Raw genomic sequence first — 26,550 nt, 5'->3', positions numbered from 1 at the left:
GAATGGGTTTCCTCCTCTAGAATAGGCAATGATACTGGTCAGCCACCAATCAGTGGGGTCTTTGGACACATGGCAAGGAAGAGAGCAGAAGGTTTTTCAATTGCAGCTCCTGGTCATTGGGTAAGCACAAAAACATTGTGTTTTAAGTTTTTTTTGAGTGTGGTACACGTCAAAGAGTGTTTAAAATTTACATTAAATAGGTTGTTTCAAGGATGAGAGAGGCTTTTTAGAAGTATCCATGGCTCTGTTTTAAACAATTCATTGTGGGAGAAATGAGGCATAAATTGGCGGCATTTTTTTTAATGACTAATTAAGTTGCACTTGGAAGACTGTGCAATTCTGGACACCCCATTGTGGGAAGGATGTGGAGGCTTTGGAAAAGAGAGGTTGCTTGGATGAAAGGGTATGAGCTATCAGGAGAGATGGGACAAACTTGGGTGGGTTGTCTGTGGCGTGTCAGAGACTGAAGCGTGACCCCACAGAAAATTGTGAGAGGCATAGATAGGGCAAGCCCCCAACCAGGGTAGAAGTGCCAAATGCCAGAGGATATGCGTTTAAAGTGAAAGGAGGAAGGTTTGAAGGAGAAGGTAGGAACAATTTACAGAGGTGCTTGGAGTGAGCTGCCAGCAGCAGTGGTGGATCAGAATTAGGCTTATTGTCATGAATATTCGTCACAAAATTTGATGATTTTTAGCAGCTGTCATGTGGCAGATGCAAAATTGCTGTAAATTACAGTTTGGTCAATATTGTATTTTTAAATAAATAATTAACGTGAAAGACCGATGTAGAGTCTTTGGGTTTACTGTCCATTCAGAAATCTGATGGTGGAGGGGGAGAAGCTGTTTTTCTACCATTGGGTGTTCATTTTCAACCTCCTGATGAGAAGGGGGCATGGCCTAGGTGGTGGGGGTCCTTGATGATAGAGGATCCTTTCTTGAGACACTGCCTCTTGTAGATGCTCTTAATATGGAGTGAAGACTGATGTCCATGATGGCGTTGGGCATGATTATAATCCTCTGTAACCATTTCCTGTCCTGTAGACCAGACAGTGATGGAACCAGTCAGAATGCTCTCCACGGTACACCTGCAGAAATTTGGTGACATACCTAATCTCCTCAAACTCCTGACAAAAAAATAGAGCCAATAATGAGCCTTCTTAATGATTGCATCCACATGATGGCCCCAGGATAGATCTTAAGAGATGTTGACACCCTAGAATTTGAAGTTCTTTCCCTCTCCACTGCTGAGCCCCTTGATGAGGACTGGCTTGTGTTCTCCTAATTTCCCCTTCCTGAAGTCCACAATCATTTCCTCAGTGTGACTGACATTGAGTGCAAGGTTGTGATTGTGACATCACTCAATTAGCTGATCGATCTCACTCCTGTATGCTTCCTGTCATTCTGCTGACAACCGTGGTGGCATCACCAAATTTGTAGATGGTATTTGAAGTGGTCCTTGCCACACAGTCATAAGTATAAAAAGAATAGAGCACACATCTTTGAGGGCTCAGCACACATCTTTGAGGTTTGTTGATTGTCATTGAGGAGGAGATGTTGAGAACTGACTTGGGTGCTCTAATGAGGAAGTCAGGGACCCAGTTCCAGAATGAGGTGCAGAGGCTCAGGTTCTGATGCTCTCTGACCAGCACTGAGGCGATGATGGTGTTGAAAGCTGAGCCTTAATCAATATAAAGCAGCCTGATGTACATATAGCTGTTGTCCAGGTGATCCAGGGCTGAGTGCATAGGCAGTGAGATTGCATCTGCTGTGATAGTTGGCAAATTGCAGTGGGTCCAGGTCTTTTCTGAGGTACGAGTTAATTCTGACCATGACCAACCTCTCATAAACTTCATCACAGTAGATGTGGAAGCAGATATGATTTGAAATTCTTCAAGATAGATTCAGGAAGCATGGGATATGTTTATGCTTACGTCCTGTTCCTTGCTATGGGACAGAGGTTCTCAACCTTTTTCTTACCACTCACATCCCACTTTAATTTATCCCTCTGCCATCAGAGCTCTGTGATTAGTTAGGGATTGCTTTTGGTGGTATGTTAGTGGAAAGAAAAAGGTTGCAAGCCACTGCTATAGGTACTCTGTGGTTCGTAAGGGATTACTTAAAGTGGTATGTTAGTGGAAAAAAATAAGGTTGGGAGCCACTACTATAAATTCTGCATGACCTGATGAGATTTTCCAGCACTTGTGTGTGTTGCACAGAAGGAAATGCATCATGTGCAGGTAGAAAGAAGAGAGTTTTATTTGGCATCATGTTTGAGGCAGAAGGCCTGCTCCTGTGCTGTATTGTTCCATGCAGTATTGATACTTCATCCTTGATAGTTCTGGATCTGAGGAATTGAGAGTTGAGCTCGTGTCATCTTTCGCCCAGGAGAGAAGGCCAAGATGTTCTCTTTTTAACTGCATTTAACTGGGGCTGGCAGACTTAAATTCCAAATTTGTATCTTTTTTTTGAATATTTTATTTTGACTTTTTACAGATTCAAAGTCATTTCACAATACAATCTTTTTCAACATTCATAGAATGTACAGGGTTTGTGTTTGACAACCACCCCCTGCCCCCAAACTCAAAACCAGACTATTTAAATGAGTTTAAATTCCCCAGCTGTCATTGAGTGGGATTTAAATCATAGAACAATACAGCATAGAAAACAGGCCATTTGGCCCTTCTATTCTGTCCCAAAACATCATGCTGCTCATCCCACTGACCTGCATCCATTCTGTAACCCTCCAGACTGCTCCCATTTACTGTCAGATCTGACTGTCAGATGGCAGCTCGTTCCACACTCCCATAATTCTCTGAGTGAAAAAGTTCCCCCTAAACCTTTCCTCTTTCATCCTAAAGTAGTGGTGCTCTGTGATTAGTAAGGGATTGCTTAAGGTGATATATTGGTGAAAAGAGAAAGGTTGAAAACCACTGTTTTAATTGTCCCTTAATTGACTCATTATGTGCACGGTTTCATAACTCCAAAGGAAATAGGCCAATGACAATTTTTCTCAAGCAAAATATTTCAGTAACAATTGGGTCTAGAGCAGTGATTCTCAACCTTCCCTTCCCACTGACATACCACCTTCAGTAATCCCTTTCTAATTACAGAGCACCTATGGCATAGGGATTACTGAAAGTGGTATGTGGGTGGAAAGAAAAAAGGTTGAGAACCACTGCCCTAAAGCCATGTCCTCTTGTACTTATCTCTCCTAATTTAAGTGGAAAGAGCCTTCTCGCATTTACTTTGTCTATACCTCTCATAATTTTGTAAACTTCTATCAAATCTCCCCTCATCCTTCTATGATCCAAGGAATTAAAGTCCAAACCTGTTTAATCTTTCTCTGTAACTTAGTTCCTGAAGTCCAGGCAACATCCTAGTTAATATTCTTTGCATTCTTTCGATCTTACTGATATCCTTCCTGTAGTTAAGCGACCAGAACTGCACACTTTAATCCAAATTTGGCCTCACTGATTTCTTATACAACCCCTCTATTTCAATCCAACTCCTCTACTCAATACTTTGGTTTATGAAGGGCAAGATGCCAAAAGCTTTCTTTACCACCCTGTCTACCTGTGACGCCACTCTCAGGGAATTATGTAGCTGAATTCCCAGATCCCTTTGTTCCTCTGCCCTTCCATTTACTACGTATGTCCTACCTTGGCTTCCTTAGGAAGCCAATCCTATTAGACCCATTCTCGCGCCTTATAAAGGCTTTCCCATTGGCCAGATGGCACAATTAATGTACTCAAGCATTTAGTACAGCAAATTCTGCACTGTTTTAAAATGAACATTGATATGTAAAAGGCATTGGTTTGTACTCTGGGAAAGGGTTTTTGATAGACTTTGCTGGATCAAGTTATCAGCTCCATCTGGTGCAGCTGGGAAATTATTTTTTAAATTCAATTTTTACATTTATCTTCTTCTGGTTATCCATCCCAAAGGATGATGATGGTTCCTTTCAGTCCATTTGTGGGGTTGAAGATGTGCGTCCTGGAGTGGCTGTACAGGCCAATCCTTGACAGGCAACACGAGGATACCCCACTCCTCAGAAAGGAACAGCATGTATGTGAATGGATTTTAGATGAGCAGGGGGGTTGCACAGGGCCCAGACCCACCCTCTTGACATCCTTTCCCAGATCCAGCAGCATGGTGAGATCAAAGACAGCTGGGGGACGTTCTGTTGTAGTGAATGGCCAGACCAACCTTCGATGCAAGGGATGCCCTTCCCATGCTTCACGGTTCGTTGTCCCTGCAAGAGGGTTCGTCCGACCTTTGACAGTCTTTTTCATCCTGCAGGCTGCCTAGCCACCACCACCCCCACCCCCCTGCACCAGGCAAGCCTCGTGGGGGAGCAGGTTTAATCGCCAACCACCCGGCCATGTAACAGTTAATACTGGGTTACATGGTACCAGTTGCACTCAGGCAAATGACTTAACCATGTACTTTATACATGCAGCACAGTAACAAACCCTTCTGGCCCACAAACCCATGCTGCCCATATACTCCAATAAACTCCAGGAGACTGGTGCACCTGGAGGAAACCCATGCAGACACTGGGTGAACATCCATACTCCTTACAGACTCGGGTCATTGGTGCTACAAAAGCTTTGCCCTAATTGCTATGATTACCTTTTTTCTTGGAATGCCAACAGATTCAATGCATTTGCCCCTGGCACAGTGGAAATACTGAGCATAAAGAATTCACTGTAATTGATGAAGTATCTCAGGATCGGTTAAATGCAAAGAGTGTGAAACACGAAAGCCTGCAGGCACTGTGATTGTAGTAAAGAAACACAGCTGGAGGAGCTCAGCTGGTTTTGCAGCATCCATAGAAGGTAAAGATATATTACAGACGTTTCAGACCTGATCCCTTCTTCAAAATATTAACAAAGAACAGGAAACCATCAGAATAAAGACTGAAGACTGGCCTGGGGAGGTGTCCAGACCAACCTATCTTGTTAATTGGATATGATAAGAGGAGAGGTGAGAATTGATTTTTGGCTCTGTGAAAGGAGTCAGAGGGAAAAGGGAAGAGGGAGAGAGTCTCAGAACTGGGGGAAAGGAAGGGGAGAGGTGTTCAATGCAAACTAGAGAAGTCGATGTTAATGCCATCTGGTGCCCGGAAGATGAGGTGTTGTTCCTCCAATTTGCGGGTGATCTCAGTCTGGTAGTGCATGAGACCATGAACAGACATTCCAGTCAGGGAATGGGTTGGGGAATTGAAATGGGTGGCCATTGGGAGATCTACACCCTTGTGGCGGACAGAGCTGAGGTGCTGCAAGGATGATTACATGTGTCTTATGATAAACGGTGTTGTGGGCACTGTGGAAATATGGGGATCAGATTATGTTAACCTTTATCGGAGGATCGACCTTGATCTTTGAGAGTGTCAGAACAGAGAAGGGCTGATGTTCTTTAACTGTCTGCTGGTCAGCTCAGGATTCGAAAATATGGGCTTTCATTGAAGCACAAATTTCATGTCGGCAGGATTGGAACTGGAAGATGGTTTATTGGATATGCTGAATTTGCTTTATTTCAAGAATCAGGATTCAATTTATTTTCATGCAATAAAGACAATGCGATATTACATGGAATTTGCTTTCATCTGCCATAAGCCAGACAGATTCACCATCGGGGGAAATTGCCTGAAGCATCTCTTACAGTCAGAGAAAGAGAAGCAATAGAGAGTGCCAGAGTCACAATGTGTCCATGGATTCACCTCCAGCGCTCTCACAGCCACATGGAGTCCAGTCCAGATCTGAACCTCTAACATGATCAGGAACCTTTCTGCCCCCTCAGCGCCCTCTTGCATCTGGGCTCCAATACACGGTACCCCTCCAGCCAGTCTTGAGCCAGTCTCCAGCAGTTCTCAGCTATGTGTGAATCTCTTGACCGCAGTTGCCAGCAGGCCACAGCCTTCATAGGTTCCTCGCCTCAAGTCCCCAGCAGCCTGCTGCATCAGCCTCGAAGCCCCTCACTTGTCCACCGCAGTGGACACTGTCCCGTGGATCATTCTGCTTTTCCTTTCCCAAAAGGGGGATGGCCTCCTCATTTTCTGGTGCCCTCCGCCAGTCCTCTACTTCCCCAGAGTCTGTAACCCCTCTTGGCAGCTGCTGATCATAGGCACCACCTTCCTGGGTGTAGACCCCCGCGGATGCAGTATTTTTAAATAAAACGACTGTCGGCTCCATTTACAGGCTCTTTAAAGCCTCTGCGGAGCTAACAGCAGGCAGACTGGGCAGTTGGACCCTGCAGGAGTGCTGCAAATTAATTCCCCACCCTCTGTGGGTCTGCACCAGAGGCAGCGCTTCCATTACTGTTAACCCCATTGGCACTGTGGCAGTGTGTGATTGAACTCATTGTTTAGGGATAAGGTCGATGGGCAGTGTGATGAGTTTAAAACATGTCAGTTTCAGTTACATGTCACATTCAATTGACAAATTTGATTTACTTCCAGCAGATTCAGCAGAATTTCACCTTAATGAAGAATCACAGGGAAATAATTACTTTCTTCCAAAACATTATAGAAATACATTTGCCTGTGACATTTTTTTTGGTGTGCTATCCAGGCAAGTCAACCTAAAGAAATTAAAGCTGGTTGTAGAAGAATTAAAAGCAGAAATGTTGCAGAAAACATAATTGCAGGGCATCTTGTTAAATGGAGGAGTGCAGTTAAACACTGTAAGGCATCACCTTTTAGAATATCAAATTTGTGTGGTTTCTTGAGTTGCAATCTGTCTTTCTGTTGATTGAAAAGCTGCCATTCTTCACAATTGTTCAACTGTTTTGTTAACTCTCTACTGACATCAAGCAGATTTAAAATGACATGCAGGAGGTTGCAAGGCATGCTCAGGTCTGTGACTTTTAATCTGGCTCCCTGGAGATAGTCCTGGATTTCTTGCCTAAATATGGTTCCTCGCCCTTAACACCAGATTACACAGAAGTGTACTGAGACGAGAAAATAAAACGGTGCCACGTTGTTCAGTCTCTGCCCTAGTTGCAGAATGACTTCTAGTTACTGTTACATCCAGTTTATTTAAAGATGTTACAAGTAAAGGGAGTCTTTATACAGCGCCATTTACAAACTTAAAATGTCTGCAGGTGCTTCACAGGAAATGAATTGTCTCCGCATGCTGAGGTAATTGTAGTAAAGGCACAGAAATGCTGGAGGAACTCAGCCAGCCTCACGGTGTCCATAGGAGGCAAAGATGTATTACTGACGTTTCAGGCCTGAGCCCTTTTTCAAGGTATAAGCAAAATGCAGGTGGGCAGGGGAAAGAATGGGTGGGTGTCCAGACCTAACAGCAAAAGGCGTTAATTGAATGTGATAAGAGGAAAGGTGAGAATTGATTTTGGCTCTGTGGAGGGAGACAGAGGGAAAAGGGAAGAGAGAGTGACTGAGGTTATTGTCCCCAGTTCCAAAACTGACCCTTTACCGTATTTTATGAGCCGGATTTTGTCAGCCAGGCTCTAATGCTTTTGTTGCTAAAGGGAGATGCTTAGTGATTTTCTAATGCATTGTTTAAAGTCTCCCTTGCATTATGTTAAATGATATTTTCTGAAGCAAGGTGAACCAATCGAAATGAGAAAACGTATTAAGTATCAAACGGGTCAATATATTCTGGCTAAGGGAGCTTTTATCTCATTGAAGACATGGTTGGTCAGGGGTTAATGCCCCTCAGAGTTTTGTCGTGAGTTTTTCATCATCGGATCAAAAGTAGTTCTTTTGATTGGCAGCCTGTCTGGTTTAATGTGATAGGAGAGTGAAAATGTGGCACACCACCTTGTGTCAAAAGCAGTAGCCTTGTAATGATGGTCATCATTCTAATAATCCCCTGTGGCGTGTGCTTTTCTGATACTTTTGTACAATTTACATCAGCAGTTGGAAGTCATGTTGAGTATTTGCGATAGCTATGAGCCAAGTACTGCACACACATTCCCATTTATTGCTTTAAATTATGTCAAAACAGCTTAGGTTTAAATTCTTTGTCAATTACTCGTTAAAAGTTTTGTCTAGTTTTCTTGGTCGTTTCCGTACATACACAGGCAGTTCTCTGTCGCAACTTTCCCCTTCTTTCCTGATCTCTTGCCACGCTGTGAGAAGCTCATTGCATTGTATTGAGTTGATTCTTGCCACATATACCAAGACATAGTGACATTTTATGTTTTCTGTGGTATCCAGCCAAGTCAACCTCAAGGAGTAAAGCCAGTGGTACTACAAATGTATTGCATAAAGCAAAATGGCAGGGCATTTTGTTAAATTGAGGAAAATACACAGAAATGCTGGAGGACCATATGAGGTAAAGATATACAGTCCCTGACTTTCAACCATCTGTACATATGACTGAAAAGAATACTGTATAATTTTTTTTAAAATACGGACAAAATATATATAAATATAAAAATTGCACTTTTAGCTATCTATCATGGAAAATAGTGCCAATGGGAGGGGTGGCCAACTTCTCACGAGAGTGGGCCTTGGTGGCCGCCATGTTGTATTTGACAAAACGGACGTAGTGAATTTCCCACATGTGTCCATTTCAAGATGCGACCGGTCGGTCAGAACAGAGCTCGGACTACCTGTATGACCGACGTTTTGGGCCTGAGCCTTTCTTCAAGGAATAAGCAAATAACACAAAGGTGTCAGAATAAAAAGACTGAAGGCTGGCCAGGGGGATATGATAAGATGAGAGGTGAGAATTGATTTTGGCTCTTTGAAAGGAGACAGAGGGAAAGGGAGACCGAGCTAGAGGAAAGAAGAAGGGGGTGTGGGGCTTAACAGAAACCAGAGAAGTCAGTGTTAATGCCATCCAGTTGGAGGGTGCCCAGATGGAAGATGAGGCATTGCTCCTTCAATTTGTGGGTGGGCTCAATGTGGTAGTGCATGTCTGCATGGACTGGGAATTGAAAATGGATGGCCACTGGGAGATCCACACTATTGCGGCGGACAGAGGTGAGCTGCTACACAAAACAGATCTCCCAGTCTGTGCTCTGATGTAGAGGAGACTATGTGTTAAATTAAGGAGTGCAGTAAAACTGTGTAAAGCTTCATCTTTCAAAATACTGCAGCACAGAGACAGGGACTTCAGGTTATCTAATCCGTTCCAAACTATTTTTTTGCCTGTAATTTTCGGGATATTCTCTATTGCCCATTGTAAACAAAGGGACAGCATTGGCTTTTCTGCAGTTACTGTGCCCCTGCCTTTGGCTACAGAAGACTCAAAGGTCTCTTTCAACCCCCAGTGATTGTCTCCATTGCCTCTCTCAAAAACATGGGATAAATGCCATATCTTACCCATCTAAATGTTCTTCAACAGACCCAAAACTAGCTCCTCTTTGATGTTAATATTCCCAAGGATGCGAGCATACTCCACTGATCTCGCTCCTCCTCCATGTCTTTCTCCTTGGATGCAAAGTACTTAGTACCGTGCCCACTTTTTCTGGTTTCAGACATAAATTCCCTCCTTTCTCCTTGAGTGGACCTACCCCTTCCTAAGGTATCCTCTTGTTTTGAATATATGCATAAAATGACAGGATTTTCATTATTCCTGCTCATGAAAGGCACTTAATGGCCCTTTTTTTGGGTTTTCCTGTGTTTTTCTCTCATAGTATTGAATTCAAGAGTAGGGAGGTTATGATGAAATTGTACAAGGTATTGGTGAGGCCAAATTTGGAGTACTGTGTACAGTTTTGGTCACCAAATTATAGGAAAGATATAAACAAAATAGAGAGAGTGCAGAGAAGGTTCATGAGAATGTTGACAGGATTTCAAGGTTTGAGTTAGAGGGAAAGGTTGTGCAGACTAGGGCTTTTTTCTCTGGAGCATAGAAGATTGAGGGGGGGACTTGATAGAGGTGTTTAAGATTTTAAAAGGGACAGACAGAGTAAATGTGGATAGGGTTTTTCAATTAAGAGTGGGGGAGATTCAAACTAGAGGGCATGGTTTAAGATTGAAGGGGGAATATTATAAGGGGAACATGAGGGGAAATTTCTTTACGCAAAGGGTGGTGGGGATGTGGAATGAGCTTCCGGCAGACGTGGTTGAGGCGGGATCATTGGTTACATTTAAGGAAAGACTGGATAGTTACATGGAGAGGAGAGGACTGGTGGGGTATGGACCGGGTGCTGGTCAGTGGGACTAGGAGGGTGGGGATTTGTTACGGCATGGACTAGTAGGGCCGAACTGGCCTCTTCTGTGCTGTAAGTGGTTATATGGTTATATGATTATTTTTTTGTAGCACTCTGTGATTTTGGATTATGTGAGATGTTCTTTGCATTGTAGAAGGATGAGAAGAGACTTGATTGAGATCTACAAGATTCTGAGAGGCATAGATAGTGTGGACGACCAGCATCTTTTTCCCAGGGTGAGTGAAGCAAACACCAGAGGTCATCTGCACAAAGCGAAGGGAGGGAAGTTTAGGGGAGACATCAGGGGTGTTTTTTTTTTACACAGGGAGATGTGGGTGCCTGGAATGCCTTGCCAAGGGTGGTGGTGGAAGCTGAAACATTGGGGGCATTTAAGAGACTCTTAGACTGGCACATGGATGGAAGAAAAATAGAGGGTTACAGGGTACAGAGGGTTAAGTACTTTTTCTCAAGGAATATATGATTTGGTGCAACATCAAGAGGGCGAAAGGCCTGTACTGTACTGTGATGTAAATTTAGTCAAAAAGTAAAGGAAGCATTTTTAAGATTTATATGCGCGGCAGTTGTGTGTGGATTATCAGGTTCAATAGGACCCAGCAGCAAGAATCTGAACACAGGCTAGTTCCAAGTCCAGTCACTTTTATTTGTCATTCAAACCAGAACTACTAATGTAATCCACAGTAAAAAAGATGAGCTAGCATTTAATCTGTAATCTTTATTTACATTTGTGGGGGTAGGGGAGGGGATTGCAACAGGGATTAAAAATACTCTCGCGCTTGAGCTCTCTCTCTTTTCACCCTCTCTCTCTCTCTCTCTCTCTTTTCACATACTGTTGTATGTACAACACACTTGCACCCAATCACGAATAAGGAAATATATAGCTGCCACCTCTTGATACAGTGCAGGACGGCTCTGGACTAAACTCAACTAGAGACAGTGATTTCTAAACACACAATACTACAGCTCCCAACCCTTTGACAACGTACATCTTACCAACGACACTCAATGGTTCCCAACCTGGTGTTGAGCTGGGGTTTGTACCGGGGAAGAAGTGTCATGTGGTGGGCTTTATAGTGCCATTGGCTGGAGACCCCAGCCCAGGCATGGATGAGATAACTACAGCGGGCAATGACCAGGTGTGTGCTACCCTGTCCGTGGGGCTTGACCTTGATTGGCAAGTGATGCAACTTCCAACTAGGTTTCTGCCAGAGAGGTCACATGACCCTCACAATCTACATTTCAGACCAGGTTCTAGAAAGGGAGGTCACATGACTCTCCACACTGTAGCATTTATATGTAAGCCATGTATAAACATTATGTATACTTGCTTAATTTTTACTAAATTTACAACATCTCTCATTATCCAAGGTTCCTAAAGCTTGTCTTTCTGCCTCACTTTAACATGCCAGTTCTGAATTCTGACCATCTGGTCCCACAATAACTCACACATGTCAGATGTGGACTTACCAAATAACAAACACAAAATCAGCACTCCCTAACACACACCTAATCAAGTCAACATTTGTGTTCCCCAGTTTAACACCTTCCCATCGATGTATGCTTGTTCTTTTCCATAATGATCTTAAAACTGAAGTGATTGTGATCACGCCTATTAATCTCCAGTGTATCTGTGGGACATCGCCAAACCCACGAGTGCCCACTGTTGATGCAATGTCAGAATTGTTTTTGGCTGTGACATGTTGCTGTAGACTTCACCTGGAAATGGCTCCCCATCTTCCTACTGCTGTACTGGTTGGGAGTAGGATAAACATGGAGTTCAAATCCCACCATGGCAACAGGGGACTTCAAATTGTTAATTTCAAAACAAATTGGAATAAACTTGAATGGTTGGGGGGAGCGAACCAAATGAAGCAAGAAGAAGGTTGGATTGCAAACAGAGCAAGCTTGTAGACAATGTTTGGGGGTGGATAAGCAGGCAATAGAGAAGGAAAATGCTCTATACGAAGATGGAGGGGAGACGATAGAAAAAAGAAAATAATAGAGTTGTTTGTAAAGATAGGGGCAAACCGAGAATAAGTAGTGGGAAATCTCTGATATGCATATATTTTAATGCTAGAAGTATTGTAAGGAAGGTGGATGAGCTGAGGGTGTGGATAGACACTTGGCAGCATGACATGGTGGTGATTAGTGGAACATGGTTGCAGGAGGGATGTGATTGGCAGCTAAATATTCCTAGATATCATTGCTTTAGGTGTGATAGAATTGGAGAGACTAGAAGGGATGGTATAGCATTGCTTGTCAGGATAGATTGGAGGGCTTGTCTAGGGAGGCTGTATGGGTGGAATTGAAGAATGGGAAAGGGGTAGTCACATAGGGGTGTATTATAGACCATCTAATGGGGAGCAAGAACTAGAGGAGAAAAATTATAGTGAGATACAGATATTTGTAATAAGCACAGGGTTGTGATAGGGGGAGATTTTATTTTTTTAAATCTAGATTGGGAAACCCATTCTGTGAAAGGGCTGGATGGATTGGAATTTGTAAAATGTGTGTAGGGTAGTTTTATACAGCAATACATAGAGGTACTGACTAGAGAAGGGGCAGTGTTGGATTTTCTGTTGAGGAATGAGATAGGTCAGGTGACAGAGGTATGTGTTGTGGAGAACTTTGGGTCCAGTGATCGTAGTGCCATTAGCTTCAATGAAATTATGGAAAGGTATAGGTCAGGACCTAAGATTGAGGTTTTCGAGTGGGTAAAAGCTAGATTTGAGGAGATGAGAAAGGATTTATGAATAGTGGATTGGGACGATTTATGGGAAGGATGTAGTAGAGAAATGGAGGTCTTTTAAAGGTGAGATTTTGAGGGTCCAAAATCTTTATCTTCCTGTCAGGATAAAAGGCAGGGTCTAAAGTTTGAGAGAGCCGTGGTTTTCAAGGTAAATTGGAAATTTGGTTAGAAAAAGTATAAAAAACATAGGAGGTGCGTGGAGATACATTGAATGTAAAAAGAATTTTAAGAAAGTAATTAGAAAAGCTAAAAGGTACAAGGTGACTTTAGCAAACAGGGTGAAAATAAATCCAAAAGGTTTCTATAAATGTGTTAATAGCAAAAGGAGAGTGAGGGATAAAATTGGTCCCTTAGAGAATCAGAGCGGACTACTGTGTGTGGAGCCAAATGAGATAGGGGAGATTTTGAACAAGTTCTTTTCTTTGGTATTCACTAAGGAGAAGGATATTGAATTGTGCTAGTAAAGGAAGCAAAGAGGGTAATTATGGAGAATATAGTAATTAAGAAAGAGGAAGTACTGGAGCTTTTGAAGCATATAAAGGTGGATAAGTCTCCAGGACCCGACGGAATTTTCCCTAGGACCTTGAGAGGTTAATGAAGAAATAGCAGCTGCTCTGACAGTGATTTTTCAAATGTCATTAGAGATGGGTGAAGTGCTGAATGATTTACATATTGTACATGTGGTTCCTTTGTTTAAAAAGGGTTCGAGGAGCAAGCCTAGCAATTATAGGCCTGTAAGTTTGACGTCTGTGGTAGGTAAATTAATGGAAAGCATTCTTGGAGATAATATAAATATCTTGAGAGACAAGGTCTGATCAGGAACACTCAACATGGTTTGTGTGTGGAAGGTCATGTTTGACCAATCTTGTTGAACTTATTGAAGAGGTGACGAGGAATGTTGATTAGGGTAGAGCAGTGGATGTTGTCTCTATGGACTTCAGTAAGGCCTTCGATGAGGTTCCGCATGGAAGATTAGTTAGGAAGGTTCAGGCGCTTGGCATTAACTTTGAGATAGTTAAGTGGATTCAACAGTGGCTGGAAGGGAGATGCCAGAGAATCGTAGTTGATGACTGTTTGTCAGGCTGGAGGCTGATAACAACCACTGTGCCTCAGGGATCTGTATAGGGTCCCTTGCTGTTTGTCATTTACATTAATGATCTGGATGGTGGGGTGGTAAATTGGATTAGTAAATATGCTGATGTTACTAAAATATGTGGAGTTGTGGATAATGAAGAAGGTTTTCAAAGATTGCAGAGGGATTTGGCTGCTTAGAAGAGTGGGCTGAAAGATGGCAGATAGAGTTTAATGCTGAGAAGTGTGAGGTGATTCATTTTGGAAGGAATAATTAAAACAGGACATGCATAGTAAATGGGAGGGCACTGAGGAATGCAGTAGAGCAGAAAGATCTAGGAATTATGATTCATCATTCCCTGAAGGTAGAATCTTTTGTGGATAGGGTGGTGAAGAATGCTTTTAGTATGTTGACCTTTATAAATCAAAACAAAGAATACAGGAGTTGGGAAGTGATGTTGAGACTGTTCAAGGCATTGGTGAGGCCAAATTTGGAAAGCTGTGTGCAGTTCTGGTCACCAAATTATAGGAAGGATATCAACAAGATAGACAGATTGTGGAGAAGATTTATGAAAATATTACCTGGTTTCAGAATCTAGATTACAAAGAAAGACTGAGCAGATTGGGTCTTTGTTCCTTGGAGCGTAAAGATTAAGAGGGGATTTGATAGGGGGCATTTAAGATTATGAGGGGATAAATAGAGTTGATGTGGACAGGCTTTTTCCCTTGAGGGTAGGAGAGATTGAAACAAGAGGTCATGAGTTAAGAGTTATGGGGCACAAGTTTAGAAATATCATGAGGGGGAACTTCTTCACTCAGAGAGTGGTGGCTGTGTGGAATGAGCTTCCGGGAGAAGTAGTGGTGGCAGGGTCCATTTACAGACAATAGACAATAGGAGCTGGAGTAGGCCCTTCAGCCCGTCGAGCCAGCACCACCATTTTACAGATCATGGCTGATCACTACCATCAGTACCCCTTTCCAGCCTTATCCCCATAACCCTTAACTCCTTTGCCCACTAGAGTTTTATCTAACTCTCTTTTGAACATAATCAGCGAATCTGCCTCTAGCACCCTCTGTGGCAGAGCATTCCACAGATTCACACTTCTCTGGGTAAAAAAATGTTTTCTCATCTCCGTCCTAAAGGGCCTACCCTGTATTCTTAAACTATGCCCTCTAGTCCTCGTCTCCCCCATCATTGGGAACAAGTAATCCGACTTCACCCTGTCTATCCCCCTGATGATTTTGTATACCTCAATCATGTCCCCCCTCATCCTTCTAAACTCCAATGGATACAAGTCCAGTTTTTCTAGCCTTTCAGCATATGTCAACCCCGCCATCCCTGGAACTAACTTTGTAAATCTGCGCTGCACACCCTCTATAGCTAGTATGTCCTTCCTCAAAATTGGAGACCAGAACTGGACGCAATACTCCAGGTGGGGTCTCACCAGGGCCCTGAACAACTGCAGAAGGGCGTCTCTGTTCCTATACTCCAATCCCCTCTTTATGAAAGCCAACATGCCATTAGCCTTCTTCACAGCTTTCTGAACCTGCATGCTAGTCTTCAGTGACCGGTGAACAAGTACTCCCAGATCCATTTGCTCCTCCCCACTCCCTAGCTTGTCTCCATTTAAATAATACTCAGCTTTCCTATTATTGCCCCCAAAATGGATAACCTCACATTTGCTCACATTGAACGTCATCTTCCATTCAGCAGCCCACTACCCCAACCTGTCCAAGTCCCTCTGCATTTTCCTGACATCCTCCTCACACCCCACACCGCCACCCAGTTTCGTGTCATCTGCAAATTTGCTCAAGTTATTAATAATCCCCTCATCCAAATCATTTACATAAATTACAAACAACTGAGGACCCAATACCGATCCCTGCGGCACTCCACTCATCACATCCTGCCATCCTGAAAAAGACCCGCTTACCCCAACCCTTTGTTTCCTATTTCTTAACCAATTTCCTATCCATGTCAGCACCTTACCTCCAATACCATGCTCCCTGATCTTGCCCACTAGTCTCCCGTGCGGTACCTTATCAAAGGCCTTCTGGAAGTCCAAATACACCACATCCACTGGCTCTCCCAAGTCCACCCTCTTTGTCACATCCTCGAAAAATTCCAGAAGGTTAGTTAAGCATGACTTACCCTTAAGGAATCCATGCTGACTAGCCCTTATACTATTATTTCTGCCTAAGTGTTCTGCTATTACTCCTTTTATGATAGACTCCATTATCTTCCCCACCACCGACGTCAGGCTGACCGGTCTATAATTTCCCATTTTCTCCCTCCCTCCCTTCTTAAAAATCGGCACCACATCAGCCACTCTCCAATCCTCAGGGACCTCCCCCGAATCTATGGAACTTTGGAAAATGTCGACCAGTGCTTCCACAATTTCCATAGCAACTTCTTTAAGCACCCTGGGATGCAGCCCATCAGGCCCTGGGGATTTATCAGCCCTCAGTCCCAACAATTTACTCACAACCTCCTGTTTCTGGATCCGGATATCCATTAGATCCCCTACTTCCCCAGGAAGGTTCCCCGAGTCTCTTGATACCGCATGACCACTACCCCCTAACTGACCATAACCTATATCCTCCTTGGTGAAGACAGTTGCAAAGTATTTGTTAAAATTCCTCAGCCATCTCCTTGTTTCCGGTAATAATTTCACCCTTTTCCATTCTTAATGGACCAATTTTAGACCGAACCAATTTCTTCCTCTTCACATATTTAAAAAAGCTTTTGCTATCCTCCATTATATTATTTGCTAGTAATTTAAGGAAAAATTGGATAGGTATATAGATGGGAGGGGAATGGAGGGTTATGGGCAGGGTGCAGGTAGGTGGGGCTAGAGGAGAGAACTTAGTTCGGTGCAGACTAGAAGGGCTGAGATGGCCTATTTCTGTGCTGTAATTGTTATATGGTTAAAAAGCCAGCATCCATCGCATTAGCCTTGACACAAATTTGGTTCCATAATGTCTCATTGGGAAGAGCTTGTCTATTCTGGCAATTCCAAACTCCCAGTAATCTGGTTCTCCCTTGTTTCTGAAATGGCCAAGCAACCATCTTGGTTCAACAGCCAATTCAGGATGGGTGGTGAGACCTATACCCAAAATAAGTACATTTTAAACAAAGATCTACAAATATATAAAATTATGAAGTCATGGATCTGATTATAAAGACCAAGAAATAACATGTTCTGTCAGTTTTATCAGAATATCCATTTCTAATAAACAGAGACATAACCTTGAATGTTTATTACATTGGAGACGTCTGAATTTATGTGCTGTTCCCTGTCAATGCATTTACTTACTGGGGAAGAAACCTATTGTAAGTATATGTTGGAGAGCTGCTCTATAATTTTCCCCATGAAGGGAAAGCAGCTAAAGGAAAAATTAAAATGGCTTCTTCGTCCAAAATTGCTGAAAAGAGAAAGTTGCAAAGAACTCACAACATTCTTTCATTGGACACAAATACAACGCTTTTAATCTGAGAAAAAATACAAAATGAAACCATGTACAATATATGTACAAACTCTTTTTGTACAAGACAAAATATTATCACCATATATTGGATATGACAGCGCCAGATCCATCAAGTCTCAGCACCATATCATAATAATTTTCTCTAATTTTCCCCATGAAAGGAAACTCTTTTCAAAAAGAAAATTTCCGAACCAAAAATAACAATTAAGGAGGACACAGGAGCCCTTGCTATGATTCTTCATCTTCATGGGAAGGTTGCAGGGAGCAGTTGAGCTAAGAGAACGACCCAGATAGTTCAGAAACTAAATGAAAAGAAGCAAAGTTTTGCAAATGCCAAACTGAAAGAAAACATGCCCAAAAAAATGACAAAGATGCATCGATTTTTGATAAGGGCAGTAAAGTTAGCTTTTACTTGTTGAGTTTTAATTCAAAATTTCCAAGCTTGGGCAGCATGAAAGAGATAAACTTGAATGGTAGATGCTGAAGTTTCAAACAGGTTAGCACGTTTTCCTTAGTAACATTCCAATCGATCGTATTATATTTTATTCACAATCGCTTCACTCTACTGCCTACAAAATTTAACATCAAAGTCATCACAATTCAAAATTCACTCCAGATTGAGGTGTTATCTGATTGGAGTAGTGGATGTGTTTAGCGCTGCAGTCACAGAACGGACAATGAGGCTGACATAAGTTTTAGCTAAAGACAGAGTCCAATGTCGTGGGATAGTCACAGCAAGATGTGAACACAAATAGTCAGTGCCTGCTGTGTATCTTTTCCTATCCTAGTACTGTAAGTTTGCCATAAGCCTCGGTTAGCTGTCATCTCTTGATGGCTGTCAGGCCCGTGAGGGGTGTGGGAATCGGTCTAGTGAAGTGTCAAATCAAGAGGCAAACACAGAGTCCTCAGGTCAGTGAGCGCGCATTGGGAACTACAATCTCGGTGAAGATGCCACGCAAGCTCACTTCAGTTAGTCAACTCTGCAATAATGTTTTCTACTTCATTCAATTAACTGTATCCTTCCAGTATATACTGCAAAATATTATCAACTGTGATGTGTGCTGATCAATTTGCGGTATCTCAAAATTACTATTTGAAAACCATTTGAAAGCAGAGAAAATGGGTGACGATTGCTGAAAAATCGCACTTGGGTTGAAATGTTCCCTTCCGTGGATCGTATGGTCAAGCGCTTTTGAATTTTAGCAAAACAAAGAAAGGAGATGGAAAGCTGAATAATGGGCAGTGACATATTGTTGAACAGTTTTTAACACAGGACTTGCTCTATGCCCTACCTGAACACAGGACAGATAAAGGCTTGTATTTTGAAAGCGCTCACATGCTGCTTGTTAACAGGCAAGAATGGAAGTATACTGGTTTATCGAGGGATTGTGTACCTTTAACTAATAATTTTTATGTGACCTTCATCCTCCAAAGGGAAACAAAATCTGAGTCTGGTCACAAAAAGAAAGAAAATACAAAGTAGGAAACAACAAAGTTTAGTGTTATAAAGTAAAGACCTTCTAAACATAACTGGCCATAATATTCAGTCTGCATCGATTGTCTTCAAGTTGTCAGTAAAACCGTTCAATGAAACCAGTGATTCCATGATGGGCAAGCAGGTAATTTTCAAGGAGAGATAGTTGTTGCTTCTTGGTGGAGTGACATGGATGGTCCTTCAACAGAAAGGTTCATGGAGCGTCAAAGCCAGCTTCCAGTTAAAGGTGGTTCACAGCATCTCCCTCTCAGTTTGGAGTTTGTACAGGTATCAACACTCATCTTCTACCTCTCTGATTGGTGGGATCAAACTGCTGGTGGATTTGTACTGATTGATTTGATTAACCATGTGACCGCTCAGTGGTTTTATCTGAATGTTCCTGGGGAAGCTGTTGTCAGTTTCATCTGTAAACCATTTCTTTTCTGCAATGGAGAGAACAAGGAGGAAAAAAAAAGAGAGAAACATGATGGTTAGTCTTGTGGGCTTGGAGGGGGGTGGGACTGATGTGGAAAGTGTTAACACTGTTGCATGTTTGACAGATTGTAAAATTGGAATTCATGGACATTCCCTCCTCCACTGTGATCCTGACTGATTAAGTGGTTTAAATTATTCCCTGTGACAGAATGATAAAGTTACAATCTGTTCTAACATGATCCACAGGTTGCCAACATTCTGCACTGTCCATCCACATTCATCTTCATGTCAAACAGACATTTTTTTCGGTTGCTGTAATTCAATGGAACTTTTAAAGTAATCAAAAGACCTGAATTATTGATGGGGTTTTTATGTGGAGAGCTCCCTGTGGACCAGAGTTGGAAAGAGAGGAAAAACAGTGCTTTCTTTCTTTCGAGCCGCCCCTAAACCATTTGAATTGCTTTGAAACCCTGGGCTTGTGGCGCAGAGGTGTTGTAAATGTAAAACAAAATCAAAGCAACACAAGGCTGACTACATTTTGACATGACAACATTTGCAAAAAACCAATAACAATATGATGTCTTGTTTGATATCGTCAGATTGTTCAGTTTTACGAGCAATTTTCCCTTCCTTCTCACTTTACCTGCTGCCTTTGCAAGCTGTGCTGTGAAAGGTTTGGTTGAGCAGGGGAGGTTCAGAAACTTCTGCAAAGCTTGCCTTCCTCACCATGCCGTAGAATTCAAACATTGATTGCAGAGGGCTGTCAGTGAGCTCACTATTGGAGGGGGAAACACAACGCTGGAGAAACTCAGCAGGCCAAACGGTGTACTTTAAATAGCAAAGTTAAAGATACGTGACCGATGTTTCGAGCTTGTGCTCTTCATCAAGGTACGAGCAAAATGTCAGCAGGCGTCTGAACAAAATGGCAGGGGGGGAGGGGTGGGGGAAAGAACACAGTCCCAAAAGCAAAGGTAATAGATAGATAAGGGAGGGAGGGCACAGCAGCAAACTGGGGGGGGGGGGGGGAGGAGGTATGGCTATGAGTGGAGAGGGAAGGGGGAGGCGAGCTGGAGGAGAGAAAGGGAAGGGAGGGAGAACAGAGAGTAGGTTCGCAGAAGCCGGATGCATATACTATCCGATTGGAGAGTGCCCAGACAGAAAATCAAGTGTTGCTCCTCCAATTCAGAGGTCTTGGTGGGACAGGACATGAGGCTATGAACAGACGCGAGCATGGGAATATGGCACAGAATTGAAGTGGTTGGCCACTGGGAGATCCCTGTCACTGATGCGGACCGAGCGAGGGTGCTCAGCAGAGCGATCTCCCAGTCTGCATCAGGGACGGGGATCTCCCAGTGGCCAACAAATATCGAGAAGCCCACAACGGGAGCACCAGATGCATTAAATGACTCCCATGTAGACACAGCAGCTGAGCTTCTCCAACATTGTGTTTTTACTTCAAACGAGGTGTCTGCAGACTTTCATGTTTTACTTCACCCTTGGATTGAGTACCTTGCCTTTCTGCAATGTTCTGTTTGCTGCGGCCACTCCAGAACTTGAAGTCAAGACTTTCCGAACACCTATTCATCTATGAAGAAATAGCACCCTAAACAATCTTACAACACTGTGCTCGCAGAACCGGAATGTTGGGAAGTTGCAGACTTAATAACTAATTGTGATAATGAAATTTAAAAAAGACTACAGATGCTGGAAATCTTAAAAATAAAACACAGAGAATGCTTAAAATACTCAGAAGGCCAGACAGCATCTGTGGAGAGAGAAATGTAGACTTACCACGGTTAACGGGTCCTTCAGACCCACAAGCCCATGCCGCCCAATTACACCTGATTGACCAATCAAGCCCAGTACATTTTGAATGACGGAAACAGGAGCACACAGAGAAAACCTGGGGAGAATGTATAAACTCCTCACACGCTGCGTGGGATTCAAACTCTGGTCCCGGATGCTGGCACTGTAACAGCTTTGCTCCAACTCGGCCACCCTATTCTTGTTTGCACTAAACCTTTCTTTTGAAAAACTGTTCCCCGCCAAATCTTTCCTGTGTAAAACCAGACAATTTGAAACCAAACATGAATGAAACTCTTTTTAACCAGAGCTGACACTTACATTTCATGCTCCTTATTCATGAACAGAAAGATCAATGTTCGACAAGTTGGGTAGTGAAATAAAACAATTATTTATAATGTCTCCATGAAACCTTTCAGAGGTCCCAAAGACTAGGTGGAAGGAACCATGATATTGCTCAGAATCTGAGGCAGATGAAGTCCTGCTGGTTGATGTGGGTATAGATGTACGTAGGTACTGGCACATTTCACCAAATCTCGAGATGGGTGTCTTTGTGGGAAGTATGTAGAACACATTTGTCATCAAGGGTCTTAACATTTTATCGATTATTAGGAAAGGAAGAGGTTAAACTATATAACCCCAGAGGAACAGGCTGATGGATTTTAAATGCTCAGCATTGATTGTTAGCTTTAGGTTGGGGGTGAGAGCTCACTTGTTCCAACAACCACCCGTCCCCTGCCTACAAAAGCACCCCATGCACCCACACTCACTACACACACATGTTCCATACCACTACACACGTGATCCTCGTGCACATCCATGCACGTCATCTACGGATGTTACACACACGCGCGTGACATGGAAGTTATAATTGATCCAATCAGGAGGAAACATTCTGGTAGGACATCAACAGGCTGGAATTCAGCAGCTCGAAGAGAAATTATGTTTCTGAAATTAATACTTATCTCTCACTCTCACGCATCCACATTTGCACACATACACTCCCTCACACACACAATAAACATCTGGCTGGGAGTTTAGACTATTGTGGGTCACAGTATTATTGCGCAGAGTACCAGTGAATAGTATTGCAGGATGGAAGAACAATACGAGGAAAGAAACAGATGGTCACTGGCACTCCCATCTCTAGGTAGCAGATTTGACCTTAAACTTATTTGAAGAATTTTTTTGGTTATTACTGTTGATTGGCAAAGTTAATTATATTAAAATCACAACTTATTTTTCTGTGATAAATTTAAACTTAAGTGGTGATGACCCGCACATTCAACATTCCCTTAATGCCTCCAAATCATGTAACTGAACGACGTTACCCGGGTTCTAATCCAGTGCTGTCTGTAAGGAGTTTGTACATTCTCCCTGTATCGGCATGGGTTCCCCCCCCCCCCCCACCCCCATCCCCCGCCACCAAGTTCGAAACATCTGGATTTGTATGTTAATTTTGGTGACATTGAGAGGCATGGGTTTAAATGATCAGAATCCGTTTCTACCGTGATGTAAATAAATTTTTTTAAAAAGTATTTGGCCAGTCCACACACTTCTGAAAGTAAAATCCAAGGCTAATATCAGAAAACATAAAATGTAAAAATGCTGGCATTTTAAGCTGGGTTTTTTTCTGTTCATCGTTCACATTAAACTCTGAAGTTTTCAAGGACTGCTATGCTTAGGGATTGAGGTGTGATATTAGGCAGTGGGACTGGGTGTCGCTTGCCTCCAGCTGCAAGTGGTGAAGGACACTGGGGCAACAACACTGCTCCCTGAAGCAGAATAATTCTATGTTCATAACGATGTGAAAATATTTTCCAAAGATCCCATCTGTACAGCGCGAAACACAAGCAAATAGTAATAATATTTCGGGGATGCCTACTTTATTAGTTTGTCATCCAGATTAATAATCTCTGATCAATAAAAGAATTTTACTGCACCCCTTCATAACTGGAGAATGACTTTAGGATGTTAAGTAGTGAGAGCAGGCCCTCTTAATCGATGATCATACATGAGTGGGTGTCACCATCTCTGAGGATCTATTCTGCATGCAATCACGAAGAAGGCTCACCAGCAGCGACACTTCGTGAGGAGATTTGATATGTCACCAAGCGCCATTTAAAAACTTCTACAGGTGTACTGTAGAGAGCATTCTGACCGGTTGCATTACTGTGTGGTGTGGAGTTGCCAATGCACAGGACAGGAAGAAAACTACAGAGGGTTGTTAACTCGGCCTGTGACATTACGGGCCCCAGTCTTCACTCCATAGAAGACGGCAACAGGAAGCAGTGTCTTAAGGTAGCAGCCTCTATCCTTGTGCATTCCCACCACCCTGGCCACACCCTCCTCTCTCTATCATCAGGAAAAAGGTGCAGGAGTCTGAAGATGAGCTGCCTCTGACAGCTTCTTCCCCTCCACCATCAGATTCCTGAATGGACGATGAACCACAGATACTGCCTTACTTTATCTGATTTTCTTGCACTATTTTATTTAAACGTAAATTATAGCAAAATTATAGCATTATGATGCTGCGCAAAACAACAAATCTTGTGTCACATTCATGAAATAAATTCTGATTCTAATGAGTTTTGGCACCTGGCCAGTACTCTGAGCAGAACAGGATCTTTGCCAATTCTTTGAGTTTAGAGACTTTCTCTTCTCACCCAGTGGGGATCAGCTACCCTTTAAAGTCGATGGTGTTTGTTACTTAGAATAGAGGGAGCCAGGCAGTCCTTCACCTTCTCACCATGGTTAGTATTGATAGAAGTTAGACCTGACACCCGAGGATACCCTGAGCTCCGATAATCGTTTCCAGAACCAATAAAAGTGCTGAGTTGTTGAAGGCTGCTAACCCAAGATCTGTTATGTTAAAACCCCAAGTACCTGGCACCTATGAGGATTGGAAGATGCCAGATGAAGTGAATTTGCCGGTTTCTTGAGATGTTGCATGGATTGGAGAACTAACTGCTCGGGGGTGCCAATTTTAAACTTCCATATTTTTTACCTATTTATTTTCCGTTATATTTTTGCCAGTTGCTTGAGGCTGCCTGTTGCTTGAATTCTGGATAATGGGAATATTACTGCATTACAAAAGTGTTAGAATCAAATATTAAGGAATAGCAGAACATTTGGGAAGTCATAATCTGATTGAACAGAGCCACCATGCCTTCACAAATCAAATAGAAATTTTCAGGTCAAGATGATGAAGGGGAAATAATATATTTGCATTTCCAAAAGGCATTCAACTCAGAAGCTTAGCTCAGTGGATGTTACCTCATGTTGCAGGAGGTTTCTCCATCAGTCTCTCTCTTTCCTTACCCTCTGTTTCATTCCCTCCAGCTCCCCACCCCCTTCCCTTCCTTCTCCTATCACCTTCTCCTTCACCCTCTACCCCTTCTCAGCTACCCTACCACTTGCATTACCTTTTTCCTCTTGCATGTTAGCCTGTCTTCCTTCCCCTTTCTTCTTCTCTTCACCCCCCCCCCCCCACCACCTGCTGAGATTCTCCAGCACTTCTGCACATTGTATGTTATCATCGAAGACAGTTTAGAGAAAGTTCAGTTGGTGTGTCAAACAAGCTTGGACTCTAATTACAGATTAGAAGAATGTTCTTATTGTAACGTGTATGTTTCTTAGAAGGTTTGACCTGTTAGATGCTGTTCCCCCTCATGGAGAGTTCCGGACCAGAGGATGCAGTCTAAGAATAAAGCGATGTTTGTTGAAGGCTGAGGTGAGGAAGAAGCGCTTCTCTTAACAATTGATGTGTTTAGAAATCTTTGTCAAAGAATCCTTGAATATACTCAAAAGCTGAGATAAACTTTCAATCAACGAGGAATCAGGTGGAGAGAGCAGGAAGGTAGGTTGGAGGAAAGTTGGATTGCCCATGAGATTGGGGAGAAGATGAGAAGGTCCTATCTTATGATAGAATCCTGGACTGAAGTCCTGCTTGTGGAACAGGGAAGGGACAAAGATACAGTAGAGATCGATCAGGGAAACTAACTCGATTCTCTTTCTGCTGATGCTGCCGGAAAATGTCCAACATATTCTGTCTTCATTTCAGATTTTCCAGCACCAGGAGTTTTTCTTTTAATTTCCACATGAGAGACAGGGATGAGTAGCAGACTCCTGGCCAGTACTCAGTAGCAGAATCATGTCGCGTCAACCCCACAGTAGCTAAAGGATGAAAGCCAATGAGATTTGTTTGCTGAGAGTTCAACTAGAAGGGCTTCCTTGGTTCTGAGAGGTCGCATTTATGTGTGTGGTGCTTTTGCTTTTCACCAGAGCTTTGGTTACAACAGGAAAGGAACAAGCAGACTGTCAGGGCTCAATAAAAATGTAGAAAATTATAAAGCAGATCAAAAGAATCCTATAGGGCTCTTAAATAACCTGGTTTAATAATTTTACAGCCAATCATCTCAGGGTTTTCATTTTGTCGAACCATACAAAATGACAAAGTAGAAACTCGCAGGAAATAATAGAAGAGAGGGATTGTTTTTACCATAAACAGCTGTGACAGCAATAATCTCATTGCATTGCTTGCTATTGATGCAGGGAACCCTCTGGACAGGTTAACAGTTCTTTTATTTTACTGAGTTAATATTTAGCTCAATAGCCTTATCTAAATCTTCAAATGTTTTCAGGCAGATCTAACTTTAAAACTTTTAGTGTACATAAATCTTTTGTAAAACTCATCATTTAAGGTTAAAGTAGCCAAAAGCATTCTTGGTTATATAAGTAGCTTTTTTCTCTGTGGTTATTAAACTGATGTTAATGATTGCCAAGACAAGGATTTTTCTTTTGGTAACAGTGTCCCTTTCCTATTCAAGATTGACCAGATTACAAGGGGCTGAAGGTGCTTTAGACTGGCATGATGTGTGTGTTTGAGATGCTGTGGTTTCTCAGGCAACTTGTCTCTGTCAAAGGAGAGGAGCAAGTGCCCAAACTCCTCGCACTTCATTCTTAGCCACATGCAGGAAATGTCTCCAGTTGCAGCCGATTGAATGTTGGGTTTCAACAGGTTTGAGTCATTGTGAGCCTGAGAATTGAGTGGGTGGCTTTCTTCAGGAGGAAGTGCAGTGTTCCAACAGGAGTCCACTCAGACAGCTGCATTCTGCCAGCAGAAATCAGCGGATCCAGTAGGATCAGTGGAAGAAAAATAATGAGCCAAAGCCTCTCATCAGGACTTGTGAAGGGACCGATGAAGGGCTCCAACCCACAGTACTGACCGTTCTGGTTCTCACACTGAATCTGCTCGACTCATTGAGTTCCACCAGCAGCTTGTGTTGAGCATCTGCAGGCTCCTCTCTGTCTCTGTCCACTCCATCAATTTTTTTCACTAACACTTCTCATCCCTTCACTTTGGGAAAAATTTTAAAACT

The 26,550-nt window shown here is 42.7% G+C and overlaps 1 protein-coding gene across 3 annotated transcripts in view; it reads right to left on the bottom strand.

Annotated features, from left to right (window-relative positions):
- Positions 1 to 17,454: 17,454 nt before the first annotated feature.
- Positions 17,455 to 26,550, bottom strand: part of kcnma1a (potassium large conductance calcium-activated channel, subfamily M, alpha member 1a) — a 743,259-nt gene continuing 734,163 nt past the window's right edge. For 2 of the 3 annotated variants that reach the window (XM_069885464.1, XM_069885465.1), the window contains one exon: positions 17,455 to 19,374. In XM_069885464.1, coding sequence (XP_069741565.1) covers positions 19,223 to 19,374 — 152 coding nt within the window. In that variant the 3' untranslated portion in view covers positions 17,455 to 19,222. The remainder of the gene's footprint in view (positions 19,375 to 26,550) is intronic. The other variant, XM_069885462.1, reaches the window with a different exon arrangement.

This window comes from Narcine bancroftii, chromosome 6 (genome assembly GCF_036971445.1).
Source record: "Narcine bancroftii isolate sNarBan1 chromosome 6, sNarBan1.hap1, whole genome shotgun sequence".
NCBI classification, from domain to species: domain Eukaryota; kingdom Metazoa; phylum Chordata; class Chondrichthyes; order Torpediniformes; family Narcinidae; genus Narcine; species Narcine bancroftii.
Note: the sequence above shows the minus strand (reverse complement) of the source record. Positions and strands in the feature narration are given on the sequence as shown.